The sequence below is a fragment of the Pseudorasbora parva genome, chromosome 13, assembly GCF_024679245.1.
Source record: "Pseudorasbora parva isolate DD20220531a chromosome 13, ASM2467924v1, whole genome shotgun sequence".
Lineage (NCBI taxonomy): Eukaryota > Metazoa > Chordata > Actinopteri > Cypriniformes > Gobionidae > Pseudorasbora > Pseudorasbora parva.
In genome coordinates this window covers 8,542,627-8,567,231 of record NC_090184.1, presented here as the reverse complement: position 1 = coordinate 8,567,231, position 24,605 = coordinate 8,542,627, and the positions used below count along the sequence as shown (strand labels likewise).

General features: G+C 40.5%; 2 protein-coding genes across 3 annotated transcripts in view; one reads left to right on the top strand and one right to left on the bottom strand.

The window, feature by feature from the left end:
* Positions 1-1,162: 1,162 nt before the first annotated feature.
* LOC137038053 (rhamnose-binding lectin-like) lies at positions 1,163-6,314 on the bottom strand. Its single transcript, XM_067412492.1, has 12 exons — positions 6,199-6,314; positions 5,986-6,021; positions 5,685-5,729; positions 5,464-5,593; positions 4,767-4,876; positions 4,643-4,687; positions 4,420-4,555; positions 4,124-4,239; positions 3,770-3,814; positions 3,499-3,637; positions 1,458-1,561; positions 1,163-1,356 (listed from the first exon to the last, which is right to left on the bottom strand). Coding segments are annotated over exons 1-12 (939 nt in total). The 5' UTR covers positions 6,230-6,314; the 3' UTR covers positions 1,163-1,354.
* Positions 6,315-7,051: 737 nt separating this feature from the next.
* Positions 7,052-24,605, top strand: part of LOC137038052 (rhamnose-binding lectin-like) — a 41,992-nt gene continuing 24,438 nt past the window's right edge. The window contains exon 1 of one of the 2 annotated variants that reach the window (XM_067412491.1): positions 7,052-7,199. The gene's annotated coding sequence lies outside the window, so the exon portion shown is untranslated. The remainder of the gene's footprint in view (positions 7,200-24,605) is intronic. The other variant, XM_067412490.1, reaches the window with a different exon arrangement.

Below are 24,605 nucleotides of genomic sequence, written 5' to 3'. Positions count from 1 at the left end.
CAGGTACTGGTTGCTTTAGCACTGTGTGCAGGTGCCAAGTCCTGTTGGAAAATGAAATCTGCATCTCCATAAAGTTAAAACCATCAGCAGCAGGAAGCATGAAGTGCTCTAAAACTTCCTGGTATACGGCTGTGTTGACCTTGGACCTCAGAAAACACAGTGGACCAACACCAGCAGATGACATGGCACCCCAAACCATCACTGACTGTGGAAACTTTGCACTGGACCTCAAGCAAAGTGGATTGTGTGCCTCTCCTCTATTTCTCCAAACTCTGGGACCCTGATTTCCAAAGGAAATGCAAATTTTACTCTTATTAGAAAACATAACTTTGGACCTGTCAGCAGTCCTTTTTGTATTTAGCCCAGGCAAGATGCTTCTGACGCTGTCAGTTGTTCAAGAGTGGCTTGACAAGGAATGCAACAGCTGAAACCCACGTCTTGCAAATGTCTGTGCGTAGTGGTTCTTGAAGCACTGACTCCAGCTGCAGTCCACTCTTTGCGAGTCTTCCCCACATTTTTGAATAGGTTTTGTTTCACAATCCTCTCCAGGGGGCAGTCATCCCTATTGCTTTTACAATATACTTATGTACAAGACAACCAATTACTTTTTTTCTACCACATTTTCTTTCCCATCACCTCTCTATTAATCTGCTTGGACACACAGCTCTGTGAACAGCCAGCCTCTTTTACAATGACCTTTTGTGTCTTGCCCTCCTTGTGCAGGGTGTCAGTGGTCATCTTTTTGACAACTGTCAAGGCAGCAGCCTTCCCTATGATTCTGTAGCCTACTGTACTAGAGAGACCATTTAAAAGGCCTTTGCAGGTGTTTAGAGTCAACAAGCTGAATGTGGCACCTGGTGACTGTAATATTGAACCGTCTCACAATATTCTAATTTGAGATACTGAAGTTGGGATTTTCCTTAGTTGTAAAAAAGACACACTTGAAATATATCTGTGTGTGTAATGAAAATACAAGTTTCAATTTTTAAAGGAATTAGTGACAATCAACTTTTTGAAGATATTCTAATTATATGACTAGCACCTGTATAGGGTATGATTTTACCCCAAAAGTTAATCGTTTTTACTTTTACTCTGTCACAACAGGGAATAAATGACTATCATAACTTGTTTTATGCCAACCTTAAGAACAGAGACGCACACCTTATTCTCATTCGCAAAGAATTTATTGCAAGGAAAGTCAGTGTATTAATCATCTGAAATAAAATAAAATTTAAAAATAAAAATAAAAATCCTACTCAAGTTTCAGCATACTAGTATTCTACCATTACCATTTCTGTCTCTACATTAAGAAAGTTGTTTCAAGTCCAAGATGGCATACAGATAGGCTACCGTATTCTGCAAGATAAAATAAAAAATTAGTGCGTTCATTCAGATTAGCAACAGATTTAAAACTAGCTGAAGCATGCAAATTCATTGCTCTATACAGCATCACTTACACACACAGGAGTAGGAGATGTACAAGTATTTGAATGTGCCAAAACATGGATCCGTGAAGACATTGTTGGAGGCTGCCATAGAGCATTTGTTTTTCCCTTCACATCTATTCCATACAAATAAAAATAAAAAGTGTAAATCAAACTTGATTCGAATATGGGTGGGTGGGTGGGGGGGAAGGATTTAGCTAAGCCCCTTTCACACTGCGATTCCGGCAAATACACAGATAATGCGACCCGGCATTTGTTCCCGGGACGCTAGATTTGGTCCAGTCACACTGCCAGCGAAATACCGTAATATGTGCGTTTTCAAACAACGCTTAAAGGGGGGGGGGGTGAAACACCCAGTTTCACTCAATCTCATGTCAATCTTGAGTACCTATAGAGTAGTATTGCATCCTTCATATCTCCGAAAAGTCTTTAGTTTTATCATATTTATAAAAGAAATATCTTTCCGGAAAAAAACGAGCGCCTGGAGGCGTATCGTGTGGGCGGAGCTAAAGAATGACAAGCGCGCAAAGCGGTGACGTCCTCAAGCGTGGACAAACCCATCGCTATCTCAGCTAATACAGATAATGATCCAGAATCAAATCTGAGAGAGAAATAAATTGAACAGGAGAAACGGCAACATCAGGACGTCCGTCTCTGTGGTATGTAAGTTACTGTATTTAATGGCCTCTCCACATTTCTGTGTGTTTACTCGCAGTTTATGAGGACATGATTCGGTTTATGGACTATTGTATGCGACTAGACCTTAGCAGTAGCAAGCAAAACGGTTTTGCACGTCAGAATACTGTAACGTTATACAGAGAACAACAATGGAGTAACCGTTAGCGCATTTGAATGACGAAGCACGCGATCGTGTCGTTTACTGATGTTTACTCATGCGTCCGTAGCCAAAAGCAGAGACATTTGAAGCAGTTTAAGTTAAGTTAACTCACCGGCTGCTTCCAAAGCTTTATCGCTGGGACTGCTCCGTCAAAAACACACTTCTTTGGTATGATTTGGTAAAGTCCTGACAGCAGTGGCGTGTAAATCCATTTTGAGACGCAACTGAAACGATGTTGTGAAGCTTCCCGTCATTTCTGCGTTCAAATCGGTTCAAATGCAGCGCTGCCTTCCCGGAATGCTGTGCTGAAGCGTTGAAGTCGCTCGATGTCACCCAGAGGAATAAAGAGAAGCGCGGCGCCACATAAGTGTTCACGGACGACTGGATCTGCATCTGAGAGACTGTTTACGCCATGCTCTAGTCACGCGCGCGCGCGCACCCTACCGGGAGAAGAGCCCGTACGGCCCATACAAGGACCTTCCACTCTTATTAACGTCAAGTAGACTCATACTCGAAAAAAAACTCGCCGAAACCGGAAGGAGTATTTTTGACACAGAAATACTCCATCAAACATCCAACATTAGTTTTTGAAACTTTGTCTATGTTTAGGATGGGAATCCAAGTCTTTAACAGTGTAAAAAGCTCAGTATGCATGAAACAGCATTTCACCCCCCCTTTAACTTTCCCGGGTCGAGTTGACACGTGACATCCTGATGTGACGTATAACGGCGAGCGATCTCAGCTTCAGCGTGGATAGTAAGGAGCTCCGTGGTCTCGACTTGTGTCCAGTTTGCGCACATTTCTGCTCGTTTAATTTTAGTTTATTTTGTGTACGAACACTTTGCGTTTAAAACACCGACTAGCTCTTCTGGCACTGCAGGGTTGTATTATTGAAAAAAACAAGCTCTAGGAGTCGCATGATAACTACGTACACGTTGCGGCATTAGTTTCGGCTTTTGTTCACACAGCGCTCTTAACAGGTCGAATACCGCAATATTACTAGGTCCCCGACCCAGGTCGAATTCGGTAATCAATCCCGGGACGTGGTTGCTTTCACACAGAAGGCGACCCGGCAATGTTCCGGGAATATTGCGGGTCCGACGTGCAGAGTGAAAGGGGCTCTAGTCTCTCAGCCCGGTTAGCATCGTTTGGATTGTCTACCAGTGTAGAGACTGAATTACATGTAAAAAAAAAAAATTGTGTATGTTAACGGACCCATTAGTGACTATTGCCAGTGAATTTAAGGCGTAGCAGTCCGTTTTGGCAAGCTGAGAAGCAGGTCGTCCAGTAGAACATGTGCTGTTATCAGTTCGCCCGTAGTTAGCGCTGAGAATGTGTATTTTAGTTCCAGCCTCTGAAAAACAGTTCAACATTTTACAATCTTTTAGAAGTAGTTACATACTATAACTTACCATTTATTAATAAACTCAGAATTATCGGTTGAAACATTAAAAATTAGCAGAAAAAGTACCAACATAATACACACCACAGCTCAGGTCATTCTTTGCATGTTCACAGACCAAACTTGAACCTACAAAAAAAAGATGCGGAATTTTTTTTAATTTAAAATGAAACCAAAACATTCATAGTGAAGTATTGTGGGCTGTATCACGCCTTTTAAAGTATAGCAAAGGGAAACTGTTTGTGCTTTGCCTTGTGGGGAAAAAAAATAAAAATAAGTGCACTTAGCTGTACTGATTTCTCTTGTGTACTTCATTTTAAATCCATGTTACCAAAATTAAAACTAATAATGAAAAAAAAAATGTTTTTAACACGATGTAATTAGCATGCAATGAAGTATCCAAAAACATTACATTGTTCAAACAAGAGAACTACTCACGGGTTTGAGATGGGAGGCAAAAATAGGAGATTGCAAGGTACTTGTATATACCAAGGCAGGGGTCGGTAAAGACTCTATCCGTCACAAAAACGTCACAACTTTCCAGGCCGTTGCAGCTTTACATGTCCAAAAAAAAAAAAAAATTAGTCAATGCACTATCCCAGCTAAAAATGTAACTTCATAACTTTGAGAGGACCTTGCCAGAATGCTCTTTGTTAGCCAAGATGGTAATTAAATATCAAGAATATAAATGTACATTCAAAAGACCAAATTATAAAGCAGTTTGGTCCATCTACCTTTTTGACACAGGAGCCAGTGCATTGGGAAAATAGCAATTGGTTTTTCTAAGCTCATTGGATGGACGTCCTTCCGAGCAGGTGGTTTTATCTGTACGTCCATAGTTTGCAGTATTTATCTGAATCTTGCCAGTTTCTTCATGGAGATAAAAACAATACAATTTCTTTAATCCATGTGGTCCGATTTCTTGAAACGAGATAAGGTCACATAAAAATAGCTCACCACATTTCAAGAAACTGTATCCACCATGACAAGTCACACTTGTTTCTGGAAGTTAGAGTACAGAAGATCGTCATAGGCTTGCACGGAGATGCAAACTAAGCAGGAAGGAGAAAAAAAAAAAAACCTGCTTGGATGCAAATATAGTTGGTAGTGTAGTACTTGTAGGTTCCGTCGCAAGGATCTTGTTCTGCAAGTCCTTGAGTGTTTAACTCGCACACTCTCAGTCCATCACACCTTTTGAACGATAAAGTCAATCACTAACAAAATCAACCAAGGAACCAAAAAACGCTTCTGCACTGAAAAATGTACTTAATTTTTCATGTTTTTGAAAGCGTATTTAAGTAAACACTACTTAAATTAAACTTGGTAAAAGGAACAGAAAACAAGGGTTCTGTCATACCACTAAGTATAGACTATAATAGCAGTTCTAATAGAGAATCGGTGTAACATCCCCCATCTGCGCAACCACAGCTCACGCTTTCTGCTGGTTAGATCAGCATTAAAGAACTCAACTGATAAATAACAGATACAAAATTAAAATATCAGATTTGTCTTAGTTAAAGAAATAAAAAAAACTGATGAAAAAGTTATATTAAACTTTTGCTTTGGTTAAAACTAAAGTTCCAAAGTTTTTTTTTAGCATTTTTCTCTAAAGAACATTCATATGGCAGAGAGTAAATACAAAGTTTCATAATCCTGACATGTGGAAAGTTTTTAAAACCAGCCCAGCGTGCCCCTAAATTAGTTTTTTTCTTTAGTATTTACAACACCACAATCATTTATCAGTGTCAAGTCACAAACAAAGAGACAATTAAAGTTACCTTCTAGAGGCCGCAGGAACATCCATTGAACACATAGTATTAGATGTTTCGCCTTTTGGTCGTCCAATGCTGCAAGTGTTGCCGTTTGTGCGGCCATATGTTGTAGATTGTACACTAATCACACCAGAGTCTGAATATAAGAAAAACATAACCTGTTGAAGCTACAACAAAAGCAGTACATAGAAAAAATAACTTAGCTGACTAACACTACAAAACCTTACCACAACTGAGACGCTGGACAAACCCATCACACGTAACTACGGTCTCTGAAAATTTAAAGAGCCCCTTTTAAAGGCAGCCTATTATGTCATTTGTAACCAAGTGATTGACAGACTATATACAAAGAGAAAAGAAAAATGAACTTAAGATACTACATAATTAAAAGAAATACAGTATGGTGACATTGACACCACAACCCGCACACACAAATTATGAAGTTTAAGACTGTACTTCACAATTAAGCCATATAATCCTTGCTTAACTGTGGTGATTGTTGATGTGGTTCATGGTTAAATGAAATACCTGCAGATATCAGCAATCTGGAGTTTTGAAGCACCACTGTAGACAACAACAAAAGAGAACCTATTAAAATTCCAATGCTAATCTTAAAGTCAATTATTCTATTATCTGTCATAAATTTAACCCAGAACAGCTGCTGTAACATCTAAAAATACAGTTATATATTAGCCAACTGTGCATATGAGTTTTAAACTTAGTCAGATGAAAGGCACTTACAAGTAAGCAGAAGGACATTGAGAGACACCATGGTTCTGCTATTACTGGTAAAGTTATAGACCGGTGTAGCCAAAAAGGTTGATTCATATTTATGTCCTGTTGTCTGATTGCTTGTCACATCAAATTGGTTGCTCTTCCAATAATCCCTTAAACTGTCACACCGTCACAGCCACAATCACCCACTCATCAGGACAGGCCCACTCGTTAACAATCACCAGAATACTGACTCGCTACACCTGCACGGTTGCACCTGATCAGAGACTCACTGCACCCAGTCACCATTCATGTCTCGTCTCCTTACGTGCTGAAACTACAGGCGGCTTACCAAAATGTGGTTAGTGGTGACAAAATGAGGCTTCCTGATCCACTGAGACCTCGCAGCTAGGGATGGGGAAATTAAGCCTCATGAAGCAGTGAGGCTTTACCCTAGGTGCAGTGGTGTAGTCTACGTGATACGCAGGTATACGCCGTATACCCACTAGGAAAGGACAAGGATTTCCGTATACCCACTTAAAAAAGCGTGAGGATACGTAACAATATCGTTTTGTGACAGAACTTTCATTCATAAATTCACCACGTCTGTGTTGCGTACACACACAGACTGTGGTTGCGATTGCGAATCACTAACGTTTTTGGACCATTGGGGCTTCCGTGGCCTGTGACATTGATCTGACGTCACCTACCAAGGAAAATCAGTTGCTTGGCGGTCTTTTTTGGCGCAAGTTTGAAATTAACTAATGTGAAAGAAGATATGAAACGAAAGTAGACTCTTTGAGTGTTTTCGGAAGCCTGCCCTTAGAGCTACAGCAGCTTTGCGTGACACTTCAGCTGTAGCAGATGACACGGATGTTACAGAAAATCCAGTGCGACTCGCAATTTTGACCAATCACCGCAACTTTTCTGCACTTTGATCAACTATTCGCTGCGTCCTGATGTTTACTCGAGCACATCTCTGCAGTCTGAGCGCGATGCACCGAAGCTCACTCTCGCTCATATCTGAGGTAAATCATTAACACCATTACCGCTTACATTACATGTTTTATTGAACTAAATGCATTGCAATCGGCTAAAACGAATACGCAGTTTACTTTTCTAAACAAAAGCGCTCCAAGTCCGTGTTTCTCATACTGTTTGTGTGAATCGCGCCACAGTTCTGCACACACACAAAATACTGGCATTTCAATGGGGGACGCGCATCTCTTAAAGGGGCCGCACTATATTCCTCCTCCAGGTATTGTGTGGTTCTGGTGCGCTCCCAGGTCCGCATGACAGCTTTCACATTACCAATTGTTCATAAAAACTGTTCCCTATTCTGAACTAAACTGCCAGTGTAGAAACTCAGAAGACAACAATCTTCAAGATACAGTAAAGCTCCCATATATAACGTATTGGCACCTCAAAATAAAATGTGTGTGTGTGTGTGTGTGTGTGATGGGTAGGTTTAGGGCTAGGGGTTTTAGTGTGTCTGTGTGTGATGGGTAGGTTCCGGGGTAGGGGTATTTGTGTGTTAGGGAATTTAAAAGCAAGCATCCTTGGTTAGAGTGGAGGCAGGAGGGACAGTACGTTAGGTAGATAACAGCTGATAAAACCTGTGTTTCAGGTACCATTTTCATATAACATTTAAGGCTAAATGTAGCTCTTAAAGGTAGGCTATAGATCACCCAAAAATGTAAATTGTGTTATCATTTCCTCACCCTCAATTTGTTCCAAGACTGTGTGAGTTTCTTCTTCTGTTTAATGCAAAAGATGATATTTTATTTATTTATTTATTTATTTATTTATTTGATTGGGACAGTGCATGTTAATGAACACAACATGGAGTACATGCATGTAAACATGCCGGATTGTAGCCGAGGGCTAATTTCCATCCGTAGTCCCACGAGCTAAGGTCACATAGCTCACAAAAACAACCGTTATCTAATGTCCTATAAACTATATTTACATAAAAATAAAAAATTAATTAGTCATCAGATATACATCCATATGCACAAGACGAAATACAAAAGTTAAAATACGACGCAACATACTCACTAATGTGTGCAACTTTGGTTTGCCCATAACCATTTTTTTAATTGGACTTTGAACAAACTATATGTAGGGCATTCTCTCAATGTTAGAGGAAGACTATTCCACATGTTCCCACCTCGGACAGACAGGACTGTCTGTCCAAAGGTGGTATACCTGTGGGGTATTATCAAGTCTCCTCTGGTGGAGGCGCGTGTGGTTCTTTGTGAAGAATCTTTAGTTTTGATAAAATCCTTCAGAGGTGGAGGAGCGAGGGAATGTAAAACCTTGTAAATCTGACAGGCCATTTTCAAATTTATCATATTCTGAAAACCCAATAGTCTATGTTTTTTCAAAACATGACAGTGGTGATGTGATACTGTTTTTTTATCAAATATTTTTAATGCCTTTTTGTAGAGACTTTCTATGGTTTGGAGTGTTGCTGGGCATGCAAGAGACCAGGTAGTCAAGCAATACTCAAAATGAGAAATAATCATTGCAAAAAAATATGTTTTAGCCGCACCCACGGTTAAATTATTTCGAATATGTCTAAAATTTTGGAGATTGAATTTAACAACTTGTGCTACTTTTTTTACGTGACTTTTGAAGCAAAATGTTCGATCAAGGACTACCCCAAGATATTTAAATTCTGACACCAGTTCAAGTTCCATTCCATTCAGAAAGACACTTGATCTAGTTATTTCCACATGACGTTTAGAAAAATACATACACACAGTTTTTCTGGTGTTCAACATGAGGCATGAGTCCTTGAGCCAATTCTGCACATGAGATAAAGCAGCTGTGAGATCAACAGATGCTTGTTGAATAGTTTTTGCTTGAGTGTAAATTACTACATCATCTGCGTACATCTGCGAGAAGACGTTTGGACATGAATTTGGTAGGTTATTAATAAAAAGAGAGAACAGAACCGGCCCAAGGATAGACCCCTGAGGGACACCTACTCCCGAATCTAAACAAGGAGATTTGACACCATCTACTACCACATACTGTTTCCTGTCGGACAGATAAGATTTAAACCATAAAAGTGCTTGATCAGAGATGTTAAACTGAGTCAACCTAGATATTAAAATCTGGTGGTTTACAGAATCAAAGGCTTTCTTTAAATCTAAGAAGACAGCCCCGACATAAGGACTCTTGTCAAGTAAACCTTTTATGTTTTCTGTTAACACACATAGGGCACTATCCGTGGAGTGATGGGTCCGAAAACCGAATTGTAGTCTATGCAATGAAGGTTGGACCTTTTCTAAGTGGGCCGTCAACAGCCTGACTACCCACTTCTCTGCGATCTTTGATATAACGGGTAGTATACTAATTGGTCTATAGTTTGACATGTCTGTTTTAGCACCTGATTTAAATATCGGTGTCGCTGCAGCCACTTTCCAATCTGCAGGGACTAATATTTTGAGAAATGTTGGTAATCAGACAGTCGGCAGCATGCATTGACTTTCATAGTCTATATTTGTTCCTACTGTGGAAGTCACTGGGTGCTGCCAACTGTCTGATTACCAATATTTATCCTTAAATGTTATATGAATATGTCACCTGGACCACAGGTTTTTGCTTAAAATGAGCAAAATAATCTGCCAAAGGGGGGAGAGAAATAGTCTTAATTCAAACAGAAAACAACATTATTTTTCTTACCCCAATGGCAGATTATTATCTTATTTTAAGCAAAAACTCTTAATTTTGTGTATTTTTTTCCAAAAACAAGACAATACTTTTTACTTGTCTAGTAAATGTTTCTTAATGTACGAATTTTATATATATATTTTGACTAGAAACAAGACGAAAAATACTAAGAAAAGCATTTTTTGCATTAGTGAGTGTGGTGGTGCCTGTTGTGTGTCGCTCTGGGATGGGTGCGTATGGGGGCGGGGGGAAATCACAGTATACTCACTACAAAAATCTAGACTACACCACTGCCTAGGTGTTTCTCAAGCTGTGTCCCAAAGTGAAGTGCGCGCACTTAGAAGGCCGCATTTGAAGTGCGATTACGTCATACCTGCACTTCGAAGACTGTCCTAATGTGAAGGCTGCACCCTCTGAAGGCCGCATTTGAAGTGCGATTACGTCACAGCGGCACTACGTAGGCTGTCCCAAAGGGAGAGCTGCACCTCTGAAGGCCGCATTTGAAGTGCGATTACGTCACAGCGGCACTACGTAGGCTGTCCCAAAGGGAGAGCTGCACCTCTGAAGGCCGCATTTGAAGTGCGATTACGTCACAGCGGCACTACGTAGGCTGTCCCAAAGGGAGAGCTGCACCCTCTGAAGGCCGCATTTGAAGTGCGATTACGTCACAGCGGCACTACGTAGGCTGTCCCAAAGGGAGAGCTGCACCCTCTGAAGGCCGCATTTGAAGTGCGATTACGTCACAGCGGCACTACGTAGGCTGTCCCAAAGGGAGAGCTGCACCTCTGAAGGCCGCATTTGAAGTGCGATTGCGTCACAGCGGTGCGACGAAGGCTGCCGCAATTCATGAGCGACTTCAAAATGCGCCCTTCGGTTCTCAGGCAAAGGAAGGGCACAGCAGATGGGACCTTCCCATAACTTTGCAGCCTTCCCTATCCCAGAATTCATAGCACACTGGTGACTACAGGATTTGACTGGTCCGCATTCCCGCGCCACTCGATCAGATTCCAGTTAAAGACGGTAGCGGTCGGTAACTCAAGTGTAGCCTGGGTACTATTGAACACAACAGCGCAAGCGCTAGAAGTAAATAAAACGTCCAACGTTAGTGCATTCACACAGTTCCCAGTTCCCTGCCCTGAGCAAGATAAACTTTAATTTCCCAATTTTTAAATGCTATTTATTTCTCAACCATTATCTCAAGAAGAGGAATCAGTCCATTATCACCCTTTTCGCTGTTTCTTTTTTTCCCATACAAAATTTCTTTAAATAGCCTTTAAAATATAATCTGCGGCGCTGTATTTTCGTCCTGCTCCCGCTATTCCGCACCGCACGATCCGCTCGCGCAAAATTCACTCGGTGCTCACCCGCTATACATTATTTTATTCCTGAACCGACTGATCCAGCTAAATTTAGATTTTGTTTCCAGAATCTATCTTTTAAATTTCCCTTACAGAGAGACACTGGGGATAGGAATTGTCCGTGCAATCATTTATTTTTCTTATAGCCTAGGCTCCTGTCAACACCGTAACTAAAACAAATATCACAGAAAAATAGGCTAAATCAAATGTGACATCTGTCACTCAGAATTATCAGAAAAAATACAAACAAACGAAAACTGCTGACTTAGCTGCTAAAATAAAGTTTTTTTTTTATATAAATGAATGAATGAATGAATGTTCACTGACGACGGTCAACGAAACATCGATCCTCCAAAGGCTGAATGCGTGGCCGACACAACAATTTAAATGGCTAGCTTATTATTTTTTATGCAAGTTATTTGTAAATTAAACGAACTGCTGTCTATTGTTCATTTTCGTTAACTTCAAACGTAGGCTAAAATAAAGAGAAGTGGTTCTCTATAGCCTAGCTATTGTTTATTTTTGTAATGCACGTTATAATTTGTAGCTACATTAAACACATTTATGTTTATACATATATTTTCTTGTCATGTAATTTAAAATGTGTAAATAAAAATAAATTGGTCTATTAGCCTATGTAGGCTTTTTACAACTATAGCCTATTTATAGACCAATAAAATAACTTAAGTTTAACATTAGAAACAACAATTTTTTATTATCAGCCAAACCAGAAGAAAACCCTTTTCTACAATTTCATTGCGCTGAGCGGGAGAAGCTGGACCGGGATGGGGAATAATGCACAATAGAGACTCTGGTAAGGCCTGAGCGGGACATCATCTTCTGGGATGAGTGCATATTTCCACTGTCCGCAGCTTTGCGGGGCCGAATCGGTCGAACGGCTGCATGGCATGCCATAAAAAAAAAACTTGGACGTATATAGGCTAAATGTAAGCTCAAAAAAAGTATGTATATATATATATATATAAATATATAAAGTAGTAGTATATGCTCCATTTCTCTTTTTAAATTTCCTCACGAACGCTGTCAGTTGTCAGAACCTGCTAGTCCATTAACGGCGCTTTGGTTCATTGTTGCCAAGTCTGGAATGAGGTTGCATTTAGGCTACTGTTGCTTTGGGGTGTTTGTAGCCTATAGTCCACAGGTTAAGTTGTCTTTACTTAAGCAATATTTCTACTGCCCGCGCCCCGCATTTTGGGATATTTTGGCCCATTCTGGCTGTGATTCCGATACTTTTGAATAACAATTGGAGGGGTTTTATTATTCAGACCTGGCAACCCTGTCCCTCGGTTCGCCCTTCGTGCACTTCGTGCACTTTGAAGGCGTGGCCTGGTCTGGCCTTCGAAGTTCATGGCCTTCGAAGTGTGCACCCTTCACTTTGGGACACAGCTTCAGTGTCAAGGATGCTTCCTTGACATTGAGAAACGCCTCCTGACTGTTTCGGAAAAAGATTCGAGGCACCGCGAGTGAGAACAGCGCCATCTGGTGCTTATTTAAAATAAAGCGGGAAGCCTGTGGAAGATCGAAGCTCTGTCCGATAAAGCAATCACAACACACCCCATCGTTTCAATGATATGTGTACAAATAAAAGCCTTGTGTTTAATTTGTCCATTAAATAAATTAACTTACCAATTAAAGTGTGTCATTAAAATATATGAGCTATATGTGATTCAAGAAGATCTAATGTAGGCATACTCTCCACACACATAAAGCCAGTCATATGATCATTAAATGCGCTTATGACACTTAGCAATGATAATGCTTGTGTACAGTGAATGACAGAAAAGTGATAAAGTTCTGAAATATTTTTATTAAGACATGAAAGCTGTTTTACAGTGTTGGGACTGAGTCTATTTCTTCTCTTGAACAATATTTCCCCATTTATTTATTTTGTAAAGCATACACACAATGGAAGCTATAAACTCAAAATATTCCCAGATAGGTAAAGGCCATTACCTCCCCCCCCCCCCATTACTCTAAATACAAACACCAACACCCTATCCCCTAATACCAAATTAAGACAAAGAAATAAATAGTGACACATACATTTTGGTTATCTAAATGTAATGTATTGATTAACTTTTAAAGTACACTCTCCTCACAAATACATCAACCAGACTGACTGAGCCAACAACTCGATCTTAAAGCCCATCTTTCAAGTTGAAGATCACTGTTAATGAACGTGTAGATAAATAGTATAGGAACTCGACTTGCGTGAAGAAATTAATCATAAATGTGCATTAAAACAGTTTTTTAAAAGAAATCGTGAGTAGAATTACTTCCGTTGTGAAAAACGCTCTGATCGGAAGTGACGCAACTGCCGGTAAATATCGTCTTTTTGTAATGGAGTCAGACAGCGAAGAGGTTGGAGTTGGGATAAATGTCAACTCTTACGATGAGCTATTGCCGTATAATTACGAGCCGCCTAGGCGAGAGAGGGGTCAGGGAGAGTTAAGGGGAAGGGTAAATGGACAGAGGAGAGAGATAGAGTTGTGGTGTGAGGAGAATCGGTTGAGAATTGGGCAGGTGTCTGGCAGGTGTCACACTGCGATTCCGGCAAATACACGAATAATGCGACCCGGCATTTGTTCCCGGGCCGCTAGATTTGGTCCATTCACACTGCCAGCGAAATACCGTAATATGTGCTCTTTCACACACAACCCGTAACGGTCCCGGGTCGAGTTGACACGTGACATCCTGATGTGACGTATAACGGCGAGCGATCTCAGCTTCAGCGCGGATAGTAAGGAGCTCCGTGGTCTCGACTTGTGTCCAGTTTGTGCACATTTCTGCTTGTTTAATTTTAGTTTATTTTGTATACGAACACTCTCTGCGTTTAAAACACCGACTAGCTCTTCTGGCATTGCAGGGTTGTATTATTGAAAAAACAAGCTCTAGGAGTCGCGCGATACGTACACGTTGCGGCATTAGTTTTGGCTTTTGTTCACACAGCGCTCGTCCCAGGTCGAATCCTACAATGTTACTAGGTCCCCGACTCGGGTTCAATTCGGTAATAAATTCCGGGACGTGATTGCTTACACACAGAAGGCGACCCGGCAATGTTCCGGGGATTGCGGGTCCGACTTGCAGTGTGAAAGGGGCTTTGGTGAGTGACCACAGGGTATAGCTAATTGTGGCTAACGTTGTCTCCATGTTTATCACATTGCAGTATCTTTAATAAATCATATTTAGCAATATTGTTGTCGACTTTGTTGTTTTTCAAGCATTCATGTAGATTGTCACCATCTATGCCAGCAATATGTGTCTTAAAATAATTAATTTAGATCCCAGATTTTAAATGAATGTTGTAGGATGTAGGCTATAGCTTACACCTGTGACGGTCAGACAGGGATAGACATTCTGTGCATTTCTACACAACATCTGGAATTCCGAGCTTAGTCGGCTGTTATACTACTCACCTCTTAGTATTTCCGACGGACATAATGTAAATGAGCTCACATGTACTGTGGAGTACGTGTATGAAACCAGTTAGTCTTTCGGCTAGGACGGGAATATGCTGTTCATGTAAATACAGTCATTGTAACAAGGATCTTTTATTGATTCACCATTGTGACAACAGAATTCCCCATTGTGATGACTCAAACCTACTATAACTATAATTACGATAAGGACAATCTCTATTTTCTGTTTCCACCGCTCAGACTACGTAAACCCACAATGAGAGCCAGGGCTGCAGCGCCTATGTTTGCCTGTCGTTGCGTCATATGACGCGTTCTCTGGGAAAAGGCGGGTTTTTGGAGCGTAGCTTAGAACAGGCACTTTTTTTTAATTAATTTCTGCCCGTGGGTGTTGTAAAACATATGTATTCTTATGTATGTCTTTTGAAATTTACATTTTCATACAATATTCTGTATAAATTAAGTTATAAAATTAAATTGAAAGATGGCCTTTAAATTCGGACCTTCTGAGATGCAAAGCGAAACGCGCACGTGATTGGACAGAAAGTGAGGCTTCATCTGTCATCAGTCACGTGACTCTGGGAAACCAATAAACACCCCGATACGGAGCTTCACTTGAAATGGTCTCACATGCGCAATACGCGCATCGAAGCTTCAGTGTCATAAGCCTACTTAACATCACTACTCGCAGCCCATTGCTTCAAGGGTTAGTTCACCCAAAAATGAAAATTTTGTCAAATTAGTAGTGATGGGCAGACCGAGGCTTTGTGAAGTGAAACAGTTGAAGCAAATGTGCTGAAACGACATCCATCTCCATGACGTAATCTAGTGGTCACTTGATCTGAAATAACCTTGACAGTGAACTATGTAAAAAACCTGTAGCCTCCTCATTGTGAATAAGGTTTTGTTTTGTTTTTTCATGAAAAATGAAGGTTGTCATGAACTGGCTTTTTTTATACTGTTATGCTTACTAATGACATTTGTGTGGTTTTTACAATCAAAAACATCATAACTAATAAGTAATAGGCTATTTTCTACACTGGTTTTGAGGCTCTCTCCTGGGTTATGATGGGTGTGATGCACTGGAGACTTGAAAGTAAACGCCCACGGCAAGGATTGGATAAGATTTGCATATTTAATGAGCTTCAGCTCTACTGTCATATCTATGCCCTGTCCATAGTTGCCAAGTCTGCGTATAACACGAGTTTTGACAAGTCGCGTTAAAAGAGTCGCGGGTGCGGTTTTTTAGGCTTATTTTAAAAAATGTGGTTGCTTGTTAGGAAAATATGACAAGCAACTTCGTTTCTTTACATTTATGGTCGCTACTTTGTCCAATACATTGCCTGACATTGTCTTCTCACAGCTAATGGCTATTCAATGCAATGATACAAGTGCTGTAGTAATTCATCCTCATACATTCCGCCTCCTTCTTCCCCTCATTGGGTGCTTCTCAATATCCCTCCTCGTTTCCTCGCTCCTTCGTCCTCCATCCTATGACCCGGAAACCAATGGAGCTCAGCCATCTTGTAGGAGATATCAGTTCTATAAGTGCACCACGAGGAGGCGAGGATGGAGGAGTGAGGAGGCTTCCTGAGGAGCGATGGGCTGCGTCCGAAAACCTAGGCAGCTGACTCATTGCCTCGCTGCCTCATCAGACAATCAGACTCTGCAGGAAGCGTTTTGTGCATGAAGGCACCTCACGAAACTAATTTCGGACAGACTTCTAAGGCAGTGTAACAGTTTAATGATCTACAGCTAAATAGAGAGAGCTCTGGTGATAACTAAACACATATTTAATTACTACAGTAGTGATTTCTCGCTAGAAAGGATATCAGAACTGGAATATGTTGGTAAAAAAACGTAGATTTACACACAAACTGACCCGCAAACACAACTTCTGGACGCCATCTTTTTTCCCCAGCTCAACTGTCACAGGATTGTGGGATATCAAAGGCAGCGAAGGACACTTGTGCTGCCTTCAAAAATCGATCAGATTAAGGTATCTCAGGAGACAGGAAGTGAAGCAAACATTAGATTCGGACTTGGCTCGATGCCTTCCTGCCTTGAAATGTGTCCTCTGAAGGCAGCATTTTGCAGGTTTCGGACGCAGCCATGAGCCAGGATACACTGGAGTATCCTTTGCGGAAGTGTTTTATCGACTAAACGTGACGCACTCATTTATTCTCCTACCCCTTCATATCATGCCACAGTTTATTCATCATTATTATTATGTTAACATGTACAAGACACAAATGTTTGTCAAATAACAACAATTGACAGTTGCAGAATTATATCAACACAAGAAAATGAACGAAACAAATAGAGAAACACATAGAAACCAATACTATACAATAAATAAAAAGCAGTTAATAACTGATATTCGTTGTTAATAATAACCGGTAATATTAATTAAAATATGGACAAATGTGGTATTTTGTGGAGGCTGAAGCTCACAATATAAATAGTTATCGCTAATGTTCAAGAATCCCGACTAAATCCAGCATTGCAGAGTCATCATTAACGCTTTGAAGTGACGTTAAAGGGAGCGAGGATATATCATTTCACTTGATTCAATTCCTCCGTCCTCGCGTCTTTTCCTCACGTCCTTCCATCGCATCCTGAAGGGGCGGAGCTAAGGAGCGAGGACAGGAAGCTAGAAAAGGAAACAAGGATGCACAAATAAGAATTGGGAATAGGGTTGGGAATCGTGAGAAATTTTCCGGATCCGGTTCCGATTCCGCCTAACGATTCCAGTTCTGATTCCAGTTCCATTAAAATTATTAAACAAATAGTGGTAAAGGAAAAAGGCACAATATGCAACTTTAAACAATCCTTTTTTGTGTTTATTACTTGCTCTTAAATGAATTTACAGGTTGGCAATGTCAAAAAAAAAAGTCCTGTACTATACATATATTACAGGATTAATCGAGCCAAATGGAATTTATGGAAATTAAAATAAACATGTTCAAATTTACACCTCTGAAATTGTCTTATTACATTTTCTCTCTCTGTTTTAGGGATGTTAACCGATGACCGTTTGACCCATGGTTGACCGTATCAACGTTAACTGATCAAAGTTGTCGGTTGTCGGTTAAAAAAAAAAAGTGATCTCTAAAGTAACTTAGGCTATTATAGACAGTGGACTAAACGCTACTACAGTTAGCCGTCTCATTATAAAATCTTTTTGTGTGAAGTGAACATATCCCTCGCACTCAATTTTTCATAACTCTCCTGTTTGTACTTAATAAACCAATAAGAACATTTGGGGCGAGGTCGCAGCGTTTGCGCGCTCACAAGGTTTGCAAAAAGTAAACAAGCTAAAACACTCGAGGTTAGAGCCAGAGCAGACGACAGAATGAAGTGTGCATTCCGCATAAGATGGGCTTACATTTGGAAATATAATATCTACATTTCAGTGGAAACACATAAGGTGTTGATCGTCTTTCTTTATTATTGTTAGCACTAACTTACCTCGAACTAAAGCGGCGTCTCTTCAGAGTTGTTATTTTCTTAAATTCAACCCTAATTGGGAAGCACTCACTGAAAAAAAAAATCGCGTTCAATGTGCAGCCATGTGATGTGACGTTATAAATGCACGTAATGACAATTCGTAGACCTAAATAGACAAATACATTTTTTACAAACAATGCAGCAGAAATGTACAGAGATGGAGAGGAAACAGGGAGGAGAGGCACCCAATTTATTTAAAAAAATATTTTTGTAATGTATTTATTATTCACATTCACATTGACATTTACATATCATTTAGCAGATGCTTTTATCCAAAGTGACATACAAAAAAGGGGAGAGCAATAGAAGCAACAAAAACATATAAGGGCAACAAGTGCTGTAAGAAGTCTCAGCTAATCGAGCATAGTACGCAATCCCCCCCAACAAACAAACAAACACAATTTTTATTGGATAGTTAAGTGCTAGTCAGTTGCAGTTGGAAAAGATGTGTCTTAAGATGCTTTTTGAAAATGGCTACAGACTCAGCTGCTCGAATTGACATCGGCAAGTCATTCCACCAGGTGGGAACGGTCCAGGAAAAGGTCAGTGAGAGTGATTTTATGCCTCTTTGTGATGGAACCACGAGGCGTCGTTCACTTGCAGAACACAATCTTCCGGAGGGTGTGTAAGTCTGAACAAGCGAGTCTAGGTATATTTGTGCAGAGCCAGTGCTTTGTAGGCGAGCACCAGTGCCTTGAATTTGATGAGAGCAGCCATTGGCAGCCAGTGCAGTTTGATGAAGAGAGGCGTGACATGCACTCTCTTTGGCTTGTTAAAGACCACTCTCACTGCTGCATTCTGGATCAGTTGCAAGGGTTTGATAGTGCATGCTGGAAGGCCAGATAGAAGAGCATTACAATAGTCCAGTCTGGAGAGGACAAGAGCTTGGAACAGGAGTTGTGCGGCCTGTTCTGATAGGAAGGGTCTAATCTTTATAATGTTGTATAAGGCAAATCTACAGGACTGGGCTGTTGCAGTAATGTGGTCAGTGGAATTTAACTGGTCATCAATCACAACTCCAAGGTTCCTGGCTGTCCTGAAAGGAGTTGTGGTTGATGAACCAAGCTGAATGGAGTCATTTTGATGAAGTGCTGGGTTGGTTAAGACAACAAGTAATTCTGTCTTTGCAAGATTGAGTGCTCCTTCATCCAGCCAGAAATGTCTGTTAGGTAGGAAGCGATATGAACACCAAATGTAGGATCATCTGGTTGAAATGAGAAGTAGAGGTGAGTGTCATCAGCATAGCAGTGATAGGAGAAGCCGTGTTTCTGAATGACAGAGCCTAATGATGACATGTAGATGGAGAAGAGAAGTGGTCCAAGCACTGAGCCCTGGGGAACCCCAGTAGCTATATGATGTGACTTAAACACTTCACATCTCCAAGACACCCTGTAGGACCTAACTGAGAGGTACGACCTGAATCACTGGAGAGCAGTTCCTGAGATCCCCGTCTTCTTAAGAGTTGACAGGAGGATCTGGTGGTTAACTGTGTCAAAAGCAGCAGACAGCTCCAGCAGGATGAGCACTGAGGATTTGGAAGCTGTTTTGCCAGTCTCAGTGCCTCAGTTACTGAGAGCAAGGCAGTCTCAGTGGCTGCTTTTGAAGCCAGATTGGTTGTTGTCTAGGAGGTTGTTCTGTTCAAGAAACATAGAGAGTTGATTGAACACAACTCGCTCAAGTGCCTTTGCAATGAAAGGCAGAAGGGATACCGGTCTGTAGTTTTCTAAAAGTGCTGGATTCAGAGAGGGTTTCTTAAACAGTGGGGTAAGCCGAGCCTGCTTAAATGCTGTGGGAAAGGTTCCCGTGTGAAGAGAAGTGTTGACAATGTGAGTGAGTGCAGGAGTGATTGAAGAAGAAATGGCCTGAAGGAGGTAAGTGGGTATAGGATCAAGCGGACAGGTAGTAGGTTGATTGGAAAGGATGAGTTTAGAAATATCTGGCTCAGAGAAAAGAGAGAAGGATGGAAGCGTGTTTGTGTTAGTTGTTGAGATGTGTGTGTCAGTTTGTGGTGAGGAGAACTGGCTGCTGATGAGGGAGGTTTTGTTTGTGAAAAATTATGCAATGTCATCAGCTGTAAGAGTTGATGAAGGAGGGGGAGGAGGAGGACAAAGAACAGAGGAGAATGTTTTGAAGAGAGTGCGAGAGTCAGAGCAATTGTTGATTTTGTTGTGGTAGTATGTTGTTTTAGCAGTGGAGACATTTGTAGAGAAAGAAGAGAGAAGAGACTGATACAAGGTAAGGTAAGTATAGCTTTTAAATTTCCGCCATTTCCTCTCTGCCGCCCTGAGTCCTGAGCAATGTTCACGGAGAACATCAGACAGCCAGGAGGCAGATGGGGTGGGGCGGGCTGGTCTGGATGAAAGGGGGCAAAAACTGTCTAAGCAAGATGTTAGAGTGGAGCAAAAATTGTCAGTAGCACTGTTAGTGTCCATTGCTGAGAACTGAGCAGGTGGAGGGAGTGAAGATGAAACCATAGTGGATAGGCGAGAGGGAGAGCAGAGCGTAGATTACGCCGAAAGGTAATCTGCAGAGGAGTGTGTGTTATGTTCAGAGTCAGTACGAGGTTAAAAGTGATGAGAAAGTGGTCTGAGGTGTGCAATGGAGTAACTAAAGTGTTGTCCGTGGAGCAGTAGCGTGTGTAGACGAGGTCTAATTGGTTACCAGATTTGTGAGTAGCCGTAGTAGATACTAACTTGAGGTCAAATGAGGTCATTAGAGTGGTGAAGTCTGTGGCTAGGTGTTTATCAAGATGGATGTTGAAGTCACCAAGAAAAAGTAAAATTAGTTGAGAGGGCTGCAGGATTTCTGCCGATTATCACAGGCTATTATAAAAAATAAAAAAACAAGTAGGCTACTAATAATAACAACAGTAGGTATGGTTCAAATGTATTTTATTATAAATATGTTGCTATATTTCAGCGCTCCCTTAGTGCTTTCATGTGTCCCAACTCCCAATCATAGACTGTAAAAAAAGTGCATATTATTAATCCTAAATAGTAGCTATGTGGCATTAGTAATTTTAAATACTATTTAGGGCAGATTTGCACATTGAGATGCAGGGCTTATCGTTTTCACGGTTTGCAGTGTGCATGTTCACCACTGCTCCTAATATGTGCACTTACTCCGACTGGAGTTACCATAATCCTTCACGTCATTTTTTCTCTTTTTCCATCTCCAAACCTCTTCTGTTCACAGCCTTTATTGCAATTCGAAGAATTTTGTAAAATCACAAATCACATCTGTTTTTGCTTTTCAAACTCCGAGGTTTCAATTTAATGTTGCAGGCTCATTTATTGATAAATTATTGATCATAAATTATATTGATGATAATAAATAATATCATAATATTGGGCTTGTTTTGGAAGCTGTGGTTGCTTATTTGTCTCGCGAGAGTTGGCAACACAGGCCCTGTCAGTTTACATGAGGGAGAGATTATTTTGAAAGCGGCAACTGCAAAGATTCTCTCGACCACAGGGCTCGTAAACGTCTTTATCAAGCAAACACAATGATCTATTTCTCATCCACCCGCGATTGATTGGAAGATTATTTCTGTATTGCATGGCCCCCAGGATCAGTCGATATAAGCGCGAACCGTGCGGCGCACACAAACACACACACATACGCAACCAGATCAAGAAAGAATTTCTGCCGATGGTCGTACGTTTTGGAAAACACACAGCCCCCGGACTACTGTTACTTCATGTAAAAAAGACGTTTTACACACATAAGTTTGTTGCACCATTCCTGTCGGATCCAGTATAGAAGGCACAACATTGTGTCTGCAAATCCACCTGAGACTTGTTTACAAACAATTCCGCAGTGAAATGAAGCGAACACACATATACGGTCTTCCCCACGTGAGCTGGAACTTTATTAAAAATAAATTAAGTATCACACATTCCTAATATTATGATCTGAAGGAAGCTTATGCAGCGACTGTGTTCTTCCACAATATCTTGCTATCTTCTTCCACATTGTTATTGATGATGGCTAGCGATCTGGGGCCCGTTTCAGAAAGGAGGTTAATAAGGCAGCTCTGAGTTTTTTTAATGTTAAACCCAAGAAAGCAGGGTAAGTCAAGCCCGTTTCTGAAAGGGAGGTAACTTATACTCAGTCAGTTAATGGGGTAACTTACTCTGTGAACCTAAGCTGGTCTGGAGCAGGTTTTCTTCGGTAAACCCAGAGTTTCTTTTGCATATTTATTTGAGCCGTGCTAGTTTTAATGATTTTTTAATATAATATCAGGGATGCAGAGCATATTAGCAAGGCCGTTGTATGCAGAGGTCAGGAAAGTTCGCCTCACTCTCACATGAGATTTTTTTTGCAGAGTTCCGCACATGACATGCAGTAAAAAACTAGTAGGCTAAATCATGCAGGATTTCTAAATCGAGGGAACGAAATAGTAAATCGTGCGCACGATTTATCTTTTTTTTCTTGCATGTCATGTGTGGAGCTCCGTACTTTCTGAATATTTGTGCACTGCAAAAAACTTCCTTCTACTTAGTTATTTTGTCTTGATTTTTGTCTAAATATCAAAAAAAAAAAAACTTAAATCAAGATGCATTTACTAGATAAGTAAAATTACATGATATTTTTCTTCATGTTTTGTTGAAAATCAACTCAAAATGAATTGAGTTTTTGCTTAAAACAAGCAAAATTATCTTCCAATGAGGTAAGAATAATAATCTTGTCTCTGATTGAAATCTTGTTTCTTGTTTCCATCCCAAACAGAAATAAGATTATTTTTCTCACCCCATTAGCAGACAATTCTGCTTGTGTTAAGCAAAAACTTACTTCATTTTGATTTATTTGGTCATTTTTATTTGCTAAATATAAAATCAACAGTTCTTTTTTTCCCCTGTTGGATTTTAATATTGTTTCTCCATCTTCTCTTTTTCTGTCAGTGCTGGTGCAGGTCCTCCCAATCATTTTGTGAGCCTCTTCCTTCTTTCTGTTGGCTGAGTAGAAGTTAAATGTTAATTTCATTACCTTAATTCACAAATGTAACAGGTTGGATTAGAGAACATTATATGAAAAGAGCATTAGACTATGTGGAAAAGCTGCTGAACAGTTAAATATACACTGAATGATATTTATTATGTCAAATGTTTGTAAAGTCATGAATTCTACACCAAAGAACGTGAAATGTACTGTTTTTCTCAAATGCTAAACAGTACCTCTATGTTCCCCAATGTCTAAACACAACATCCTTTTCTAAAGCTAGTAAGCTACATAAACACAACCACACTTTCTCACTTCAAAACTCAAACTTTCACACCGAAAGAGCAGCTCGAAGCTTTCAAAAATGTAAACACTATACACATCATTACACACTACAGCAAAACAATTGAAAACACAATGCTCAATTTGTGAGAAGGTTCTTTGTTTTATAACTGCCCATGTATATTTTTTAGAAACTTTACAGTAATGGATCTTCCTGGATCTCTGCAGAGGATTAGGCATTTAGATTTGTGAGTTTCATATGAAGAGTATAAATCTATAGTAAATTCTGTATGTACACTGCTGTAACACATCTTAATGCAAAAATAGAATCTATTGCACACAACAGTACTCTTGAAAACATGATCAGGATGTGAAGTTTTTTTGTTTACTTTATTCACACCACAATCACTGTGCGGCATCATGTCGCTGAGCTGCATCGGGCCACATCACCTCATCCACGTCACAGGCTGTATTGTCTCTTGCCAGGCACCGTGGGAAAAAAACCCCTGGAATGGCGAATCCATCCTTGGAAGGCCTCCACTAGGATGTCAACACAGGCCAGCTCCATTGCCCTTAGGAGGTTCTCTCTAGTGTATGGTTGTCTGTCATAAACCTTCCATCTCAACAATGAGAAGAACTCCTCTATAGGGTTCAGTTAAAGGGAAGTAGGGTGGCAGACAGACGTTTAAAAAGTGGTTGCTGTTGGTGGTGAACCACTCTGATTTGGTTTGTTCTGTGGAAGCGTACATTGTCCCAAATGATCACTTAAATATGATGTGCGGGCCCAGGATGGTCTTATTGGCAGTCCAGGAGGAAGTCTTTTAGCTCCTCTAGGAAGGTGAGGAGACGTTGGGTGTTGTAAGACCCAAGGACAGCATGCCGGTGGGCAAGCCCCTCCAAACCCATGGCCGTCGTGGTTTTTAACTGTTCATTTGACTTTAAAGGCCATAACATCAATAACTACCTACTGCCAGGACCAGCCTTAGGTCCATCCTTGTTAGGTGTATTCCTGTGCTTTCATGAACATCCAGTGGCAAAAAGCAGTGACATTAAAGGGATGTTCCATCAGGTTCGTCTCTTCCCAGAAGTGTGTATTGTGTATTGTATTGGCCCAGAATGCATGATCCATTAACTTAATTTTCATATATATATATATATATATATATATATGTTGACTAAATCCTTCACCAGCAGAGCAATTCATATTTCTGAATAAAAATGTTAT

Bases quoted from the DNA above. Each gene is read 5' to 3' on its own strand.
- LOC137038053 (XM_067412492.1), bottom strand. From the start codon at position 6,229: ATGGTGTCTCTCAATGTCCTTCTGCTTACTT. The intron at 5,730-5,985 runs GTATTTCATTTA...TTAAATTTTCAG, and splicing joins CAGATTGCTGATATCTGCAG to AGACCGTAGTTACGTGTGAT. The intron at 5,594-5,684 runs GTAAGGTTTTGT...TCTTATATTCAG, and splicing joins TGTCCAGCGTCTCAGTTGTG to ACTCTGGTGTGATTAGTGTA.